Raw genomic sequence first — 20,001 nt, 5'->3', positions numbered from 1 at the left:
TTGTATCCTCAGTTTTCGCCGATCTTTCGGAGAGATAATTTCAGTATACTTACACGTACAAAGACCATTTCAGGCGACAAAGTCTATCAATGTTTAAAGTAAGTACACTCAAAATATATTTATTTATTAGCTTTTTCTCATATAGAAAAGACAGAAAAAAATCTAAATCGTCACTATATTGTTATAAATTTTGTATGTCGAAGTTAAATATATTCTGATTTATGTTTCTAGTAAATTCAATTTCCAATCTTTCTTTTTTTATGAAATATGACTTCAGCGTAAATATTTTACTTTTTGTATCTTGTCTTATTTGCTCTTAAAAAATAGGTACTGTTTGAAGAATCAGGATGACGATTGATATGGTTTTCCTAAAACTGTTATTATACATTGGCATACTATATATCACGGTTCAAGAAACTGCTAAAGCTTCATATATATTAAAGACAAGAAATAATAACAAGAAATATATATTGTCTACATCGAATAATATATTGTCTACATCGAATAATATATTGTCTACATCGAATAATATATTGTCTACATCGAATAATATATTGTCTNCTACATCGAATAATATATTGTCTACATCGAATAATATATTGTCTACATCGAATAATATATTGTCTACATCGAATAATATATTGTCTACATCGAATCATATATTGTCTACATCGAATGATACATATAGTTCGCAAGATATAAAACCGCATCATTTTACCATTAAATTTGCACCGGCTACAGAATATGATGTTTTTGTCGGAGAATGCGATGTTTTCATCGAGATTCTCAAACCGACACGAAATATAACATTAAACTCGGAAAATCTAATTTTAAAGAATGCTACATTAATTAAAAAACAACCGCAAGTAACTGAAAAAAATCTACAAAAATCTGAAGATATTGTTTATGAAACAGAATCGCATGAATACAATATTACAACGGGAATTCTTATTTTATATTTCAACAGTGATTTATTACGTGGAAATTATATCTTGAAATTACAGTTTTTCGGAAACATAAATGATAAGAGCAAAGGTCTTTTTAGAATTCCTTTCACGGACTATGAGGGAAATGAATTGTAAGTAACAAAAATAATAGGTATCGTGAAAAAATAAATTTTAAATGTCACAAAACTAAACTTACGGCATGTTCACGCAATTGCATAATGATGTCATTTAACTAGTTTTTTTTTACGCATAACGTCTATCACATTACGTTATTTACTCAGCTAACAATGTGCAATAAATTGATTACAAGTTCGAGCAGAATATGTTTCGTAATAGATCGAGGGTCACCCGTAAGATAATTTTGTGTTTTGTCAACAAATTTGATGATAAACATTATCAACGACAGCAAATATGGCATCAAATCCCGAGCAAATCACACTTCGTTAAGCTGCAAGATGTCATTAAGTTTTACATACTCGGTTTCTACCGCCAATCTGCCGTCAAATCTGCGTTCAATAAAAAATTATGATTTTCGTATCACGAATATTTGACAAAATTTGATTTTAGATAGATTTAACTCTAGCAGAGCTATATTTACAATATACTATTGATATAAATGCAAAGATATATACAAGTAACATAAAAAAAATTCCGTAAATAAATTTAATAAAAAATGAATTTTTATTATAATGATTGCTTTCTCAGCAACCATTTGAAGTCTTCCTCAAAACTGACGCTTTATTTTTATTACAGATTAATTTTTTGTTAATAATATTATCGTGTTAAACAATTATGCTAACACTTTATTGTTCTTGTTTATTATTTAAATAGATGGATTCTTGCAACAGACACTCTGATAACTGGAGCTCGTGGATTGTTTCCATATTGGGACGATCTGGCATTAAAGATCACTTTTAACATCTCCATAAGACATCGCAAAACTCAGATAGCTCTCTCGAATGTGCCGAAACGAAATTCCGAAAAAGATGACATTGGCATGGTGTGGACGCACTTCGACATTACTCCTCCCATATCTATTCACGACATAGCTGTCGTTGTAATTCCCAAAGTCTTCAAACCTTACCCCGAACATGATCAGAGTGATAATTTCGTAACATGGTACAGCACTTTGTCGACAAAAGAATATGCAGAGCAAGCACATCGTGTTGCTCTACGTGTCATGTCGTTTTTGAGATCAGAAAACGTATTGGGTGAATTGAAAGTTCCGCGAGTTAATTACATTGCAGTCCCTGGTTTCCAATACGAAACTATTGCGATATCAGGCATTATTCTTCACAGGTATTGCATATAATAAAGATATAATAGAGATTATTACTTTTTTATTCCGAATTAAACAACAATAAGATAAAATACTTTAAGAAGTTTTGTTTCTGGCAAAGTAAACGGTATAAAAGAAAATTTCGTTCAGTGAAAAACCAAAATTGTTTTTTCACTACGCGAATGGGTACGTGTTTGTCTTTGCCAGGCAACGCAGAAGCGTTGAAACACATCGTGCTTTATGTTTGAAGATAATATTTGTTATATGTGAAAAAAATACTTGTCATCGGTGCATCTCCAATTTTTTAGACAAGAAGATATTGTGTACGACAAAACATTATCTTTTGTTGCACGAAAAATAAATATAGATCGCTTTGTAGCACGACAAATGGCATTGCAATGGTTTATTGGATCAATGAAACCATCGTTGTGGTCTCATCAGTGGTTAAATGGAGTAGCTGAATTTTTTGGCATTTACGCACTTGATAAGGTCGGTTGTATTGTAATTATTAGTTTGTTATGAGACATATTATACAGAAACTTCATGCGATAATAGTCTGTAAACATTCAGAACAATATGTTTCTATGTACTAAAAATGTGTAGAAATACAGAAAATGACAGTCCCTTTAAAATTCCGAGACTGATAATGCACATTTACATACGATAATACTATCAAAAGCTTTTTTTTTAGGTATACGAAACCTCCAAGATAATGAATTGGTTTGTGGTTCACACAGTACACAATTCTCTTCACTTGGACGTTGATAATCTTATGGAACCAATTACAGAACAAAGAAATACTTTGTTAAATGCTACGCATTTTCGTGTACCGCCCTTCATTAAAGGTATAACTATTAAAAATATTATAACAATTGTATATGTAACATTTTCAATATGAAGATAAAAAAAGGTAAAAAAAAGCTTGCTTCTCAGAAAATGTGTTAACTAACAAACAATAAAATTTGCATTTTATTGATAAAATACAAATTAATAAAAAACATTAATAAAAAATTAATAAATAAAATGTTAATGACTTTTATAATAAAATATTGCAGTACCCGTTGTATTGCGCTTGCTGGAAAATATATTGGGACACGTATTTTGGTGTGACACAAGGGAATATTTAAGAAAAAAGTAAGTAATAATATATTTCTTTTTTTAATGATAAGTGAATAAATACTTTTATATATACTCATAATATATAAATATATATCTGTAGATAATGGTTTAGAATGTGATTATTGTTTAGATGTAAAATTATACTTGAGATTTTTTTCTTAGGTCTATAAACGACTTAAATTTCTGGGCCTGTTTGCCAGTTCTTGCACCAAGTGTTTCATTATATGAGAGTACCTTTAGAGATCGCATCTGTAAAATACCATCAACAGAAAATTACCCTTTGTTAAGCGTGAAACAAGAAAAAGATGAAGATATACAATATTTATATTTCACATTACATATAGACGAGTCTTTTGTCATAAGAGAAAAATATCCAAAAATTCAAATTCCTGTTTCTTACATTGTCACTGTTAATCTTTTAGATGAGCTCCGGGATAAGCCACAAGTGTATAATTTTCAGTGGATAGAACAAGAAATTCCTCTGAAATTGGCAGTGCGTCGTGTGTGTGACAGCCACTTCAAACCTAGTTGTCTTATAGTGAATGTAAACCAAACTGGTGAGTAACATTAAGAGATAGAACTGTGTACGTGTGCGTGTTTATTTGTACTATTTTATTATTCAGAACGCAATAATATATTACAATTAGTCTTGGCGATATAATATTTTATTTTGCTTGTCCCTAGGATATTATCGTGTCAATTACTCAGACACTTGGGACAATATCGGAGAGTTTCTAAACTCGTCATTATACACAAAAATACCTGTTCTTAACCGCGCTCAAATTATCGATGATGCGTATCACTTTGTTGTTAAAAAAACTATTTCATCTTCCACATGGTTTAAACTCATATCATACCTGAAGAAAGAAGAGGAGTATGAAGCCTGGTACCCAATGATCCGATTATTTGAAGACATCTCAGGTTTTCTTCCATTTGAAGATCAGATAATCGTTATTGTCAAGGTGAAGATTGCATAACGTTAGATAGAATGCTTAGCGATAATCAGATAAATTTATATGTACATATAGTTGATAAGAAACAAAAGTATATAGGTATATTTGTAATTAAGCACAACATAAAAACACACATTAATATATTAATATTTCAACTTAGGAACAAATGGCGCATCTAATAGATACACTTTTTCCAAAAATTGGATTTATCAACAAAGATGACGAAGATTTATTTAAAATATGTTTAAGATACGAAGCAATTAAATGGTCGTGTCTTTTTAGTAGCGTTACATGTGCACATGAGGCCGCTACAACACTGCAATTAATTCTCAATAATTTAACAGAGTAAGAATAAATATTATAATCATTATTTTTTATATTAACTGTGTTTGTTGTATTTTTCGCAAGATTCTTTATATTACATTTTCGTGTTTTGTATTAGAAATAAGTATTAAATATCTGTAGAGAAAGAAAACATTTATTCTGGAAAATTATCGGATATAAAAAAATACTCTTTCATTAATAAAGAGAAAGAGAAGCAATGTACATATCTTTAAAGAAATGATACTTAATTATACAATAAAGTACCGTTTCTGTCTTCCTCTGACTAATACGACACCGAAACGTATTGTCAGTGACTTCATACAGAAGAATAAATATTGTAATCCTTACGTTATTCTGTGACTGTTTGTTGCATTTTTGTATTTTGCATAAGGGATAAAAGTCAAATGTTGCTGTGGAAAGAATGGATTTATTGCGACGGATTGAGAAATGTCGAAGGAAGCATGCATACATTGAATAAAATACTACTCAATTACAAGCTGAAGAACAAATTTAGAGATGCATTTTTGAAATTCGCTCTTTGTTTTCGATATGATACACTGTCTACTTTTTTCAATGACACAACATACGAAACTGTTCTACCGTTACAAGATTCCGAGCGTGCAATTCTGTTTCAATCTCTCGTTGCGAGACACGCAAATAGTCATATCGAAGACATATTAAAAAATTTATTTCTCACAAAACCGAGGTAATGACTAGATTCTCTTTTTAGTAGTAACAATAACAACAATTGTATATTTGTAATGAAAAATTATTATATGTTATGTATGACTAAAATTGTATAAATTTTATTATTCTCTTCTTTATAGGGCCATGAAACCGAGTACGGCATTATGTATTATTATTAATCACGTGTACTCTCACGTTCAACTTTTGAAGGTAAATTACGTGCTTCCAGAAATCGTACTAACATAGTAAACATACTTTGTTATTAAATTTATTAACTTTTTAAATTTATTAACTTTTTAATTATACACTTCATATGCGTGATATATAGAATTATAAATCTCGGTATTACGGTATAAAAATTTTATATTGCATATCATAAAAACTCGTATATAGTTAACATATTCATAATTAAAGTAACAACAAATATGCTGATATATATGTATTGTTTTAGATTCAGAACTTTTTGAATGAAGTGTTGTATTACTATATAGCTCCTAATGATCTGAATCAATTTTTCGAGGAATTTAAAGAATATGTTGATAAGGTTATTATTATATAATTTGGTGTTAAATTGAGTTTTAAATTTTTAACATTAATTTTAAGCTTCGATTATTTCTTGAGATAATGACTGTCACGCATATAATGTTTTAGGATATTCCACTAAACTTTGGAAAGATAAACATATTTCAAAAAAGAATTTCGATGTTGCTTGAAAAGATAAAATTACGTTTATCTCAAATCAATAAGCATATAAACAGTATTCAGGAACTCAAGGTATTGATTGGATTATAAACTTGTTCTATAAAATATACTTAGTTCACACGTTCATATTTAATTCAATCGTCGTTTAACTCTACTAATTTTAATCAACTATTTTAATGTGTAAACGTTAGTTTTACGTGCACTATTGAGTTACTATAGAGATTTTGATTGATCGATCGAGCACGGAACGAAACAATTGTTTTAAATTATTGTATATTTTAATAATTCACACTATATTGTCGATGTTTTCAAATGTGAACATATCTGTGTTACAATAATTGCATAAAATTATATTTTATTCATGTAATTTATTATCTCGATTTGTCTATGTATGAAGGATTTTTTTTGTATTAGCATTTTTAGTGATATCTTATTTATTTAAAATGTATTAAAATTGCTGTTTGTGAAATTTTATATTTTATACATGTCTATATAGTTGAAGTGTAATTTGTTTTATTTATGCTTTAGAAACACAATTAGAAAGACTTTTTATTACTATTACTAGTTATCACTGTAATTTACTTTTCAAAACTTCAACGTTTATATAAAAAATTTATTGTGCATCTTTTTACTATAGTATACAATTTTTTTGGCTAAATGACTGAAGTTTGAAAAGCGTATAGTGCATGCAAGTGTACATTATATTTAAATTGTAATTTGTAGAAAATAAATAAGTAAATAATTGTGGCGGTATATATGATTGCAATTACTGATTGTGTCTATAATATAAAATGTCAAAATAAATGTTATCTTAAAAAATCAATTGTGAAATTAGCATTATCTTGTATTCTTAATTTTCTTCTCGAGATAATCACATCCGCCAGAGCAAATTTTATCACATATCTGCTAAACATCTTTGCTACGAAAATATACGTCATATCGCATGTGCGATATATGAAAATAACTGGATAAAATAAAAATGAAACTTTACATCAAAGAACTTTATATAGTATTTGTCAATTTTTAGATACATTATTCATTTAAAACTTGTTTAAAAATATTATTTTTTACTACATGGCGTTTATCACGGTGTACTTTCTATTGCATTTTGCAACAAAAATGATCATTGATCGACATTATATTTATCCATTGGCATAAAACTTTAGATCCAGACAAGAGTTTTTCACAAAACCAATACTTATATTTTGATATTCATTTGAACGAGTGTGTATATGTATATATATATTTTTTTTTTATGATCATGTATCTCTTTTTTAAAAAATTATAAAAAAATTACGACACTATGTGTTAATATTAACCACGCAAAAAGAAAATAAAGTTGCTTCGACGTCACAAACTTCCACAAAAATAAATAATTGATTCAATTGCATATACGATTAATTTAATGTCTAGATTCTCAAAGTAACTATCTGCTGTGTGTAGTATAATAATATTGATGTTGCATTAAAAAAATATATTTTAATTGAACTGATGCTGTAAGTTGATTCAACATCATTTTATTTTCCGTGTATATGTAATTTAAACGTTTTACTTTCCTGACTTATTCTGACTATTCTTTAATATTAATATTTGGAAGATTTTAGCATTTTGTAAAACTTCGAAAAAAATTTTGCATATTTATATTATGTAGATTTAAACTGGTTTTTATTCGGTCGAATCGATATCAGTCAAAACAATGACGTAAAAGAGACACTTTTTCAAACACTGTTTTTTTTTTTCTAATTAATTTAATGCCGATTAGAGTGTGCGTCATTCTCTTTTAAGAAATCGAAGTCTAGTAACAGGCTGTTTTTTTATAGGTTTTAAAGTTATAGGTTTTTGAATTGCCAAAATTATCTTGTTTATGTAAATCGTACTTGTAAAGAATTTCTGTTTTATTTCGCAAGAAATATAAAAAACTGTTCGTGTGTGTTTGTTTGTAAAAAAAATATATAAGAAAATAAGTTTAGAGACGTTTGACACACACAATATTTAGCTGCGTAAGTTTCAAATCGAGAAGCATAAACAATTTTCTAAAACTCTGGAGCTTAGAAAGTAATTAAAAAAATATACTCAATATATTACATATATATATATATATATATATATATTTATACATATATAAATAAAGTTATAAAATTACTAGGTTTTTTTTATACTTATTTGTTTTTTTCTAATAGTTACGTTTGGCAAAGCAAGTTATATCAAGCACTTATTGTACATTTTTGGCAGTAAAACATACAGATACGGAACTAGTTAGAATCTGTTACTACATACACACTATATGTATGTTGTTTTATATAATATTGTTTTTAAAAAAGTTTGTGTACTGTTTCGTACGCGACGCTTTGTTAGTGTCACATACGTAGACAAGAAGAAATAGTGGCACAACAATGCAATAAGAAGATTATTCATATTTGTACAAAGAATTAATGAATTATATCAGTCTTAAAGTAATCTTAGCGTAATCCGCGATCAGACAACATGCATATTAATAATGATGAGAGCAATCAACGTAATTCTTAATCTTTTTCTTTAGTATTGAGGCACAGTTAGAATTTTTTATTTTTCATCAATTGCAATAAAAACGTTTACATCGTAAGTTGTGTGATTACTAATGTAATTGTAGAAAATAATATCTTTGATTACGTTAACAACAATATGTGTGTGTTTGAAAACAGATAAAACCGTCGTGTAGAAAAAAAAATACATATACAGTGTAAAATACAACGTACAGTTGTAAAAAAAATACTGCACTTGTACTATTTTATAAAACTTTGTACTATTTTACAAAAAGTGTGTATTATTTTATAAAAAGTGAAAAAATTCCACAATTTTAAATAGTATTTTACGAGAGAACATTGATCGATCTTTTGATCTCACTGTTTTGCTCTGCTTCGTCAAACTGACAGTTGCTGGTTGCTGGTTGCTGGTCAAGTGTAATTGCAATAACATGAACGAAGAATGAGAAGAGAGGGAGAGAAAGAGATCACATGTATGCTCACATACGAATATGCGATTTGTCTCTAACCTCCGATAGGGGGAGGGTAGATGTTGAAGGAGGGAGTTTAAAATCGAAAGTACAGCTTGGTCATAGCTTTCGCGCCGCGCGGCATTTAGTCTGCTGTAGTGTTCGGTCTGCTGTAAACCTTTCAACCTGTTAGTACTACTTTCTACGTGTTCCACTTTCGAGCGTGATTTGTTTTTGAATCTTCGATTTCGCTGCATTTTAAAGTGCAAAGTTTGTTCTGCGTTCAAACGCGTTTTTGTTTGTTTTTGTTTTTTAATTTTAGCGATTAGCTACAGGTACAAACAAAAGCAAAAGAAAAACTGCGTTCGTGAAAAAATTCAGAACAAAAAATTAAAAAATATGTATGCAATGAAAGAAGTTTAATGAAATTTCTGGTTTGTGTGATTGATTTCTCCGCAAGTTTGTGATGAATATAAAAGAACAATTTTTGGTATTTAATGAACGAAATTATCTTATCGCAATTTTATGAAATTAACTCAACAAAAATCAATTCTTCGACAGCTTTTTTTAATTGACAGAATTCAAATCAGAAAACGCTGTATGAGATTTTTGTTTCGTTTTCACACTTTTTAACGAGATAAACTACATAAGAGATATATAGCGAAAATATTTATTTTTTTCAAATATTGCTACGTTTTTTACGACACATAAAAAAATTTATTATTGAATTAAAAGTATTAGAGAGTAATTAATTGATTAAGTCTTGATTAAGACTTCTTAAGTCTTGAAATAAAAGTAATATTTTTTTTATTCCGAAAAGCCAGTCTTACATAATCTCTAATAGTCTTCTTTTCACATACACATTTGTCATTTAATCTTATCTTTGGCTATATCTTTTGCTGCAATTAAGAATGAAAACTGCTACACTTAAAAGTATTAAACAGCAATTAAGTCGTGAGATAAAAGTAATAATTTTTTTTGTTTTGAGTAAAGCCGGGCTTAAACAAAGTCTCTGCTAATCTTCTCTTCATGTACACATTCTTATCTTTTGCAACACAACTGATTCTGCATCTTTCAAAGAAGGTCATCTTCTCATTGCACGTGTGTCCTTTGCTATGCTACAGAGAACCTGGTGAAACCGCATCGTGTCCTCAAAGTTAAAGAGAAACTGAAAAAATCAAACTATACTTAAGAAGATGGCAGTTTCCGAGTGTGTGAAAAACGGAAAAAGGTTTGTCAAGTTTAAACGTGCATTTGACACTTTTTGCAATTTAAATGATTCACAGAAATTCTTGTATGTATAAAAAAGAAATATTTCCTCTTAAAGTCGCAAAATACGTTTCTAAGAAACAGTTATTCGAATCATATTTCGATATTTGCACAGTCTTTTCGTAAAACTAGTGTAAATGTTTAAATTGCAATGCATCATCGAATAATCATCTGAGATATTATATCATTTGTGACATATTTACATTGCGTGAAAATTGTAATGTAAATGTGCAGAATGTTTATAAAAAGCTCAGTTTTAATGTTAACGAAAACAAATCATAATTTCTAACTCATAATAATGACATAAATTCTTATTATAAGTCAAGGCATGTCATTATGATTTTTTTTTGAGCATAAAACGCGAGAATAATTACTCTTATAATGACGGAGATCTAAAGAATTACAAGTAATAAAATTCAAGGTTTTTGGTACCACATCTAATTGTTTCTTAAGAGGAAGAAGGAAGAAGAAGGAAAAAACCAACAACTTTGTTACTGGCATAATTTTACAAATTTTATAAAAATCGATCTGACGATATATTCGGTTTTTTTTATATTCTTGCAGATAATTAACTAAGGTAAGTGAGTACCAACGATACGAGAAATGACTTTTCTGATCTTAGAGTTTGCTTAAAGCATTGCGTAACGTTTTAATATATCTTTTTTATGAAAAGAGAGAGAAAGAGAGAGACAATCGTAAATAGTACAAACATGTTTCGCGAATAAGTTTATTTTCTGAAACCGTGAGTGTCGAGGCAGTGCATTAGGAAAATTGCAGGAAGTGAGATATCATTGAGTTTCCTCAACTGTTTCATTGTTTTTAATACTTATAATTTTCTTGTCCTCGTAACGACGCCTACATTATTTTGATAACGCATTTTGTAAATAAATTATGATTAATAAATAGAAATATAATTTAAATAATCTCTTCCAGAAATATTAAAAACAAGACTATGAGAAATATTATTTGAATTGTATAAATTTTATTGAGTTTTTCTATCAAAATTTTTTGACAAAGCATTTTGCAAAATTGCAGACATTTTCTTCATTAACTGAGTTGTTACAATACATCAAGTTTGATCAATTTTTATAATATTTATACACGTTGTTGCGTTAATATGTATTTATTTTGAACATAGAATTGATAGAAAACACGATTTTGGCATAAAAAAAGAGAAACACATAGAAACTTAGTTTTTACTTCTCTTTTATTAGAGCAATATAAATTCAAACATTAACCGTTTTCTTTTGACTCACATGTAACTTTTTGTTTGACGTTCTGAGGAAAACATTATTTATAGTGAGTTATCTTGAAGGTTATTAAAGTTTAGTTTACTTTGAAGTTCTATGTTGTGTAGTTGATCTTCCGTTGTCACCAGTATGTGACAACGGAATTATGTATTTCGACCAAGATAATTTTATTTTTTGACTAAGTATGCATTTATTTATTTATTTATTTATTTATTTATTTATTTATTTATTTATTTATTTATTTATTATTTTGACTTTAATTGTGTCTGCGTTTTTTTAAATATTTAATGTATATTTAATGTAAGTATATTTATGTTTTCTGACTTAGAGTTGATGATCGTTTTACACACTACACATAATATTTACTGTCGTCAACTTGTACAGTTATGTTCTAATTTATTTAATTACGGTAAGACAGTTTATTTTTTTTTTTAAATAATTCTGTGATTTTACGTAATTTATTATATGCTAGTGTTTTTTTTCTTTGTCTTTATTCAGTTTACTGATAAAGATCTAAAAATTGATAAAATAATTATAAAAAACTCGTGATATTGTTTGAATAAAAATAATAGTTTATGTACACGAGCGCTTATGCATATTGGTTCGCACTGATCTTTCAATTTTCTGTTTTTAAATTTTTGTTTTATTTAAATTTTTATCAACTGTTATTAACTTACGAAAATAAACAGTATAGTAACGATTGCTGTTCGTAAGTAGGTCACTGACCGTCAATCTCATTGCATTAATGCCGCCTTCGCGCGTTACAAGTAATTAATACTTTTTGCGTCAATCAGAGCTGCGGGACAAAGCTAGCTGTTTTATATTCGACAGATCAGGTGTCGACAAATCTTTTTATTAATAAATACTCGGCTCAACAACGTTATATCAGAAGATTTAAAAATGATTCAGCGTGACAAGTTGAAAATTCTTAATATACAGTTAGTCTCAAAGATATCCAGTCACTTAAAAAATAGATAAAACTTCGTATACTTAAATTAATGAACAGAAAAAAACTCTAAATGTGTTTTTTTTTTTTTTAACAAACTTTACAATTAAAAACCTTTACAATTACATGTAATGTGATTTTAAAAGAAGACAGAATATATTTAAATATATTTTAAATATATTTTAAATGTATTTAACTTGTAAACTTGTTAAAGTCGCATGTAATGACCGCATATCTTTGTCAGTACTGTTTTGTATTAATTATCCAAATTTTTCGAACTTTCTTTAATTATATTTTTAAATGTATTTAAAATATATTTTAATAATAATATTTTTAAATGTATTTAAAATATATTTTAATACATTTAAAAATATAATTAAAGAAAGTTCGAAAAATTTGGATAATTAATACAAAACAGTACTGACAAAGATATGCGGTCATTACATGCAACTTTAACAAGTTTACAAGTCAATTGCAATGTTTTTAAAGTCATTACCGTCGTCTTGTTTTGCATAGATGCAGTTTTTAGTGTAGTTTAAGAATTCTCTCGTTAAAAGAAAATAACTATTACATGTACTTGGAGAAAGCACAAACTAACTAACAAATCTTTGTTAAAAATATATTTTGAGTTTTTTTTCAATCTATAAATATTTATACTTTTTACACAAAGAGTACTAACTACTTGAATAGCCAGATACTTTAAATAACCAAATCTGAGATCAACTGTGTGAAGAGAAATTTAGAGAGAAATTTAGAAATAAACTCGCTTCTGTGCAGATGTAACTTGATTGTTGTGTGATACATAACGACAACGTGAGAATGTACAAGAATATAACTTTCAATCATAAGACCACATCTCTCTAAGTGCAGCACATCCATCTTCGCGTTTAAGAGTTAAATGTGTGGCTGTTAAACTATAATTGCTGGAAATAAAAACGGGAAAAAACGCTTACGTGTATATGTAAACTTAAAAAAAAAAAAACCGTCAGGCGAGATTACATATTTTCCGCATGTTCTGTATTTTTTCTACGTTGATCAACGATTTCCGTGTATTTTCTCTGCACAAGCTATTATAATAATTAATCTCAAATATTTTCTCTCACAGAATGATGTCATTTTGCGATCATACAGACTGTGCGAAATGTATAAAGCGTGACAAGTGGAATACGCAACAAAAGGTGAAATGTAATAGAAAGTGTAATTTTCTGGTGTAGCACTTTCTGGCGAAACAAAATAGAATTTTGAAATAATGGCGCGATTGTACGTCAATCTCAGATCTGAACAACTTGCGGCGATCGTTTCTCTGGTTTCTTGATAACATCTTATTTCCTTTAACGGCAATTAATGCCATAGAACAATTAATTTCTCATAGCAACGGAGCGGCATTGAAAAGTTGTTGCACATTACGCGCGTACGAAGGACATGTAATTGGCGTGTTTTAAACGTAATTAAAATCTCACATCAGAGTTCGATTAGACTCTCGTAAACTAAAAAAATCAAAAGTATCAATTAGAACACGTTCTACAGGTGCGCATAATAATTAAATAATTTAATTAGAAGTTTGATAATCATTTAATTTTTAGACTCATTCAAAACTGCTTATTTTTATTTTTTGGAAGCGGATAATGCAGCTATTTTACACAAAATAGTAAATAATAATAATAACGCAAATGGCAATAAATTTAGTTTTCTTTTCCGACATATGTACAATAAACAACATTTTGGATACAAACTTATCCATTTGTACGGTTTGTGATAATACGGTCTATGTAAAAATAAGTTTCGCGACGATAAATGCAAAAACATAAATCACACGCGAGAATGCACGCGTGAAAGAGCAACGAACACATTTATATGCTCGAGCACGAGGAAAATGAGACTGCGTTACATGACTGAATGTATGTTATGTCATTGCCGGGTTCGTTTTGTTCGAGACGCGGCGCAAGAACGATTGATATTTGCAAACAATCGTGACAGGTTGCGAAATATATTAATATTGCGAATCGATTACTTTATTATCGCATGAGATGAATGATATTTTATCGTATTTGCAACATCATCGGAAAAACATAAAAAAAAATAATTTTAATAGTAAGAGAAATCTATTCTCACCGTAACCTTGCGTAAATATCCATTCAAGTTAATCGTCACATTGTGCTTTGTGCAACGTTCGCAGCAGTGATTTTACGGCACAATTCAGTACAAAAGGTACCTCGACCGTCAGTGCGCTTATGTAATTGCGCGCGTTCTTGAACGTTCGTGGCCGGTATAAATCGCAAACCGGTTCGCGATGTTTTTACAAACGTCTTGTCTTACGGGATCGTCGAATTACTTTAATTCTTGCCTCATTCAAGGTGAATTTTACGGTGAATGTACTCTTCTTTTGCACAACTGTGATATGTTTATTTTTAACATTCGTACGTGAGATTTACCATGACTTAGCATAAATTAAAGATATCGGCATAAAATTATACACATACCGGTTTCTTACGTCTATCAAATTAAATTATCGTTAGGTTGTTTATAATTTTGTATGACACTTCAAAACTTAAAACAGAATAGAAACATATAAAACATAGAGTGATACACGAAATAACTGAATATTTCAGTATCGCTGTAGAGATTGTCGCTGAAAGCAAAGTGATTACGTCAAGTGAAAGGCTCTGTAAAAGGATCGTCAATTATGCTTCAATAACCTACTAAAATTGCGTTTCATTGAACTTGCGTATTTTCTTCAATATTAGATAAAAATATTAGATAAAAAGTAAAAATGTTAAAATACTTCGATTTTGTTCCAATATATTTTTGTGTTGTACACACATGTACACATGTAATTATATCTTTATCCATTTATATTAAAAAAAAAAAAAAAAAAAAAAAACAAATTATACGTTCTGAAATAATAGATTGTACATGTACACGTGTACAATTAGCGATATACAAATTGACAGTTTTTATATTTTTGCACCATTTTAACTGCACGCAAATGTTTACCTGTCTTGAGAATATTCATTCATCGTCGTACATCTACATGAAATTTCTTTTCACTATGATGTATAGTTGTCTAAGATTTATTCGAGACCGTTTATTTGACTCATTGACAGCTCAATGTACGTAGATCTCTAAAGATGTATCTAGCGTGTTTAACTTCCAAAGCCTGCTAATTCTAGAGAAAAAAGAACGTTGATAAAAAAAATGTCTACTTTCAAGTTATGCAAATCCAGCTTACGCAAACTTACAATTCAAATTTCTACTTTTTTAGAACTTATTATGAAAGAAATGTTATTCTCTTCGAAATTCAAGATGAAGAAATATATGAGATACTTGCCACTTGCCAACGCAAGTGAAAGCTAAATCTTTACTGTTAGATGAGAAGGTGTTCTGTGACGAAAAGCCGATCATCTTGATTCAAGTCTGCAAATCTAACACACACAATCTCGTACACAATCTTCAACAAGATAATTTTGTTATATTATTAAAAAGTTGATATTTACTAGAAACCGATGAAAGAATAGTTCGAACGTATGATGTTGATATTCTAAAGACTATCCAAGAATTTATTTCAACGTGGTGATAAATTATTTTTTCTATTTATTTCATCGAATAATAAATCCATTTTGTTTGAATTTAAAACAAAAATAAACTCAAAAAATTTCTTAATACGATGTGATAAAAATGTTCATCTTTTAATGATGTTATTAAACGTTTATCTTTTTCCTTAAACATTGAACATAACGCGCCAAATTTGCAGACTTAATGTGGGATTATTCGATTATTTGTACTTAGCTAAATATTTTGACAACAAAAATTTACTCAATTTGACAACGAAGATCCAACTTTTTCTTGTGCTCTGATATATCTTTTCGTTGTGTTGTATTGTACAGTTTATTTATCTTTTATCGTTAATTTCTCAATTGTTTGTTTTCAGAAGTGACGATAAGTCGTCATTTACGATCGATGAGGTGTGCGTCTCAAAATTTCGACAAGCATTACCGCAGTGTTGCGCAGTTGGTGCGAAAAATTTGCTCATGCTTACCTTTGGATCAACTTTAGGATTTTCCACTATCTTAATACCAGCGTTGCAGAAAGAAGATGCAGATATTAAAGTTACTATGGAGGAACTGACGTGGATCAGTACGAACTCTCATTTACAAATTGTTATTCATTTTTTACTATTGTTGTATATATATATATATATTTCTGTGTATTATTTATTTATCTCTAATATATTGTTAATATAACATAAATTTTTAATATAATAATCATGTATCTTTTTAGGTAGTCTAAATTTATTCCTCGTACCGATCGGTTGTTTAGTGAGTGGACCACTGTCGCAGTATCTGGGCAGGAAACGAATGATGATGCTGACAAACATACCGTTCATGATGGCCTGGCTAATGTATCACTACTCGAGCAATTCCGCGATGTTGTTTACGGCGTTGGCGATGACAGGTCTGACAGGCGGTCTTCTTGAAGCGCCAGTCATGACTTATGTCGCCGAAGTAACGCAGCCTTATCTGCGCGGAATGCTTTCCGCGACCTCCACGATGGCTGTCATCTTGGGTATCTTCACGCAAATGTTAAGCGGCAGCTTGACCGACTGGAAAACGGTGGCAATGATCAATTTGGCTTATCCGATTCTATGTTTTCTCGCTCTATGCTTGGTGCCTGAGAGTCCGCACTGGCTCGCCGGTAAGTCATTAATTAAGCCCCTTATATTGATCAGAATAATTATGCAACAAAATTTAATATCTTATTTTATTTATTTACTTGTACTGTTATAATTATATACTTGAAGACAAACCGATTCTCTTTTAGCTAAGGGTCGTTTCGCGGAATCGGAACGCGCTCTTTGCTGGTTGCGAGGCTGGTGCAATCCGTCGCAGGTGCAAACTGAATTTCAGGCGCTCTGCGAGGCGGTTCAGAAGCCAGTCGATAGCACCGATTCCAATAAGAACGAGGTCTGGCGGGCCTACACCAAACGTACGTTCTACATGCCTTTTATTCTAGTCAGTGTCACTTTCTTTATCGGTGCCTTCAACGGCACATCGACTCTACAGACTTACGCCGTTGTGATATTCGCGAAGTTGAAAGCGCCGATCGACAATTACACGGCGGCGGTGTTTCTGGGTATTGCTCAGTTAGTCGGGACCATAATCAGCGTGCTGACGATTCACTTTATGGGAAAACGTAAGTTGTCTTTTCTGTCTCTCATCGGCACTGGCTTGTGTCTTCTCGTTATCGCCATCTACGGTTATCTGAGCGACGTGAATTATCTGGACGGTACCAAGTACACCTGGTTACCGACTACTCTTATCATAAGCGCCGCTTTCATGGCGAACATAGGCATCAGAACGCTGCCTTGGATTCTGGCGGGCGAAGTGTTTCCGGCGAAGGTTCGTACATGTTTGCAACGAGAGATATATATTTTCACGCAATCTATTTTATCTTAATTCGTTTAAATTTCTGTTTGCAAACTTATGTGTGTTAAATCAGCATTATCAGCATTATCAGTTCGAATTGACATGTTAATTTTTATATTCTTAAAAAACTCTTTTTATGTATTTATATTCTTAAAACCTGCGTTCTTCTTTTTCGACCTTTTTATTATTTCATTTTTTTTACATTGGCCACCAGGTACGTAGCAGTGCAACTGGTACAGCCGGTATGACAAATTACATCTTAACATCGATCTCCAATAAAATCTTCTTCTACATGATAAATGGCATGACGCTGTCTGGCACGTTTTTCTTCTACTCGCTGATTAGTTTTGCCGGTCTGTGCTATCTTTATTTCATGCTACCCGAGACCGAAGGCAGAACTCTGAGAGAGATCGAGGAGCATTACGCCGGCATACAAAATTTAAAGAACCGACCTAGGCGAGAGAAACATGCCATCAAGGAAAAATGGGCCGCCACGAATCCGACAATCGTGCATGATGAGAATGTTGAAAGTAAATTATAGGACTTCGAAAAAGTCACTGTATGTCGTTTGCTCGTTGTGATACAAATTGCGTTAACAAATTCTAGAATACTGAAAAGTTATAGATTTTGAAAATTTGTAATTCTCACTTAAAATCGCGAATAGTTTTGTAAGTGCCTTAAAACAATTGCTCATAAAAATCGATAAGTTGAGGAACGGATGTGCTCGGAATCAAATTATCACGTAAATCAAATTATTTTTATATTTTTAAAAACTTCTTCAGAGAATAAGAGTTTTCAGAGAACTAGCTATATATTAAAATATATTGAGAAAGCGAGAGGGAGAGAGGGAAAGAGTGAAAGTTTTTATTTATTTTTTTGTATTATTTTTATAATAATACAGCTGCCATAAAGCACTTATTTATGTAGTTATGATTTGACATATCATTGCTCTGTAATGAGTTAATGATTATTACACGCGCAATAAGTTAAAACAATTTTAAACAAGTATTGTATATACTTCATGTTTTTTTATTGTCTGATGTGATAGAAAGAAAAAGCTTATAAGTAATTTATATACATATAAATATACATAAAAAGATTATTATACAAATTAACATATATATATACATGTGTATTTATCATTATTTTTTGCAACACACAACGGAATATTGACTCGCGATTCGGAGTCAGTAAGATTCTTAGCCGGGAAATCTTGGATTTACCGTAAGTCCGGCTTGCGACATCGGATTACTGTGAACTTTTACAGGTTGTTTTCTCACAAACCGCCAACAAGTCTTTGAGATACAATTTTCCGCGAAAATATCTCTAAACAAAAGTGTCTTCAAACACTTTTGGAAGTTTGGAATTCAACCACAAAAAAATCATAGTATGCCTTTACATGCATAGTAGGTTCGCAAGCACGGTGAAAAAAAGAAATGTAAAAAAGAGAAATTATTTTATTCCCATTATACAAATTATCGTTACATACGCGTCATTGAATATATTACACACTATATTTAATTTCATTTGTTGATACTTTATAAATATTAAAACCTGTTGGTTATTTGTATATAAAAGAGAGATAAAATAATTATACTTAAAAAAATAAAAAAAAGCCAATGTGAGAGAAATCGAGCATAAATACTTGACTCTCTTTTCGCACAAAAAAAAGTTCTTTATTGTTTGATAAAATATAATAATAGTTTGCAAATTGTGTTGCGCTTAATAAAACGTTGTTAATGTTGAACAATTCACAAAAATGTATTATTTTTACGTGTTTGTTTTCATGGCGCTATTGTACGTAAAATAAAATGAAACTGTATGATAAAAATAAAAATAAAAATAACATAAAATATTTTGTATATATGTGACATTTGTTTTGTGCGAAAGTAATATAAGACGTTACATTGAATCAATATCGATGACCATGAAACTACGAGTGCCGACAGAATGGAAAGAAATTCGTGTTGGTTCTTCAGGTTTGGTGTAGATGGAAGACGTGGTCTTTTCACGTCCTGATCAAAGCGTTTCGCGCAAGATCCGAGCCGGAGCGGCAAATCGAAAGTCTCGCAGAAGTCGTTCGGAGCGAGATATCCACGGGACATCCTCCGGATCAACAAGTGTTCTCTCT

At 30.2% G+C, this 20,001-nt stretch overlaps 2 protein-coding genes across 4 annotated transcripts; both read left to right on the top strand.

Moving 5' to 3' along the window:
* Positions 1-1,015: 1,015 nt before the first annotated feature.
* Positions 1,016-6,101, top strand: LOC109851825 (aminopeptidase N-like). Its single transcript, XM_020422299.1, has 12 exons — positions 1,016-1,078; positions 1,779-2,246; positions 2,535-2,715; positions 2,918-3,071; positions 3,282-3,360; positions 3,508-3,902; positions 4,030-4,307; positions 4,459-4,643; positions 5,014-5,328; positions 5,450-5,519; positions 5,761-5,853; positions 5,961-6,101. The coding sequence occupies exons 2-12, from the start codon at positions 1,945-1,947 to the stop codon at positions 6,099-6,101; spliced, it is 2,193 nt and encodes a 730-aa protein (XP_020277888.1). The 5' UTR covers positions 1,016-1,078; positions 1,779-1,944.
* A 3,040-nt stretch (positions 6,102-9,141) lies between these two features.
* LOC109851811 (facilitated trehalose transporter Tret1-like) lies at positions 9,142-18,919 on the top strand. 3 transcript variants are annotated; one of them, XM_020422270.1, is made up of 6 exons: positions 9,142-9,170; positions 10,107-10,213; positions 16,376-16,581; positions 16,765-17,139; positions 17,266-17,843; positions 18,085-18,919. In XM_020422270.1, exons 2-6 carry the CDS (start codon positions 10,179-10,181, stop codon positions 18,409-18,411), a joined length of 1,521 nt encoding a protein of 506 aa, XP_020277859.1. In that variant the 5' UTR covers positions 9,142-9,170; positions 10,107-10,178; the 3' UTR covers positions 18,412-18,919. The 3 variants fall into 3 exon arrangements, with proteins under 3 accessions (XP_020277859.1, XP_020277857.1, XP_020277858.1); XM_020422268.1 differs by having other exon boundaries at positions 16,726-17,139; XM_020422269.1 differs by lacking the exon at positions 9,142-9,170 and adding an exon at positions 9,186-9,317 and having other exon boundaries at positions 16,726-17,139.
* Positions 18,920-20,001: the final 1,082 nt, after the last annotated feature.

The sequence above is a fragment of the Pseudomyrmex gracilis genome, unplaced genomic scaffold (genome assembly GCF_002006095.1).
Source record: "Pseudomyrmex gracilis isolate BER0280 unplaced genomic scaffold, ASM200609v1 scaffold_21, whole genome shotgun sequence".
NCBI lineage: Eukaryota > Metazoa > Arthropoda > Insecta > Hymenoptera > Formicidae > Pseudomyrmex > Pseudomyrmex gracilis.
Note: the sequence above shows the minus strand (reverse complement) of the source record. Positions and strands in the feature narration are given on the sequence as shown.

Coding starts and splice junctions, on each gene's coding strand:
- LOC109851811 (XM_020422268.1), top strand. CDS start 10,179: ATGGCAGTTTCCGAGTGTGTGAAAAACGGAAAAAG. Junction 10,214..16,375: donor TGTGTGAAAAACGGAAAAAG/GTTTGTCAAGTT, acceptor GTTTGTTTTCAG/AAGTGACGATAAGTCGTCAT. Junction 17,844..18,084: donor GCGAAGTGTTTCCGGCGAAG/GTTCGTACATGT, acceptor ATTGGCCACCAG/GTACGTAGCAGTGCAACTGG.
- LOC109851825 (XM_020422299.1), top strand. CDS start 1,945: ATGGTGTGGACGCACTTCGACATTACTCCTCCCATATCTATTCACGAC. Junction 5,520..5,760: donor CTCACGTTCAACTTTTGAAG/GTAAATTACGTG, acceptor GTATTGTTTTAG/ATTCAGAACTTTTTGAATGA. Junction 5,854..5,960: donor TTAAAGAATATGTTGATAAG/GTTATTATTATA, acceptor ATAATGTTTTAG/GATATTCCACTAAACTTTGG.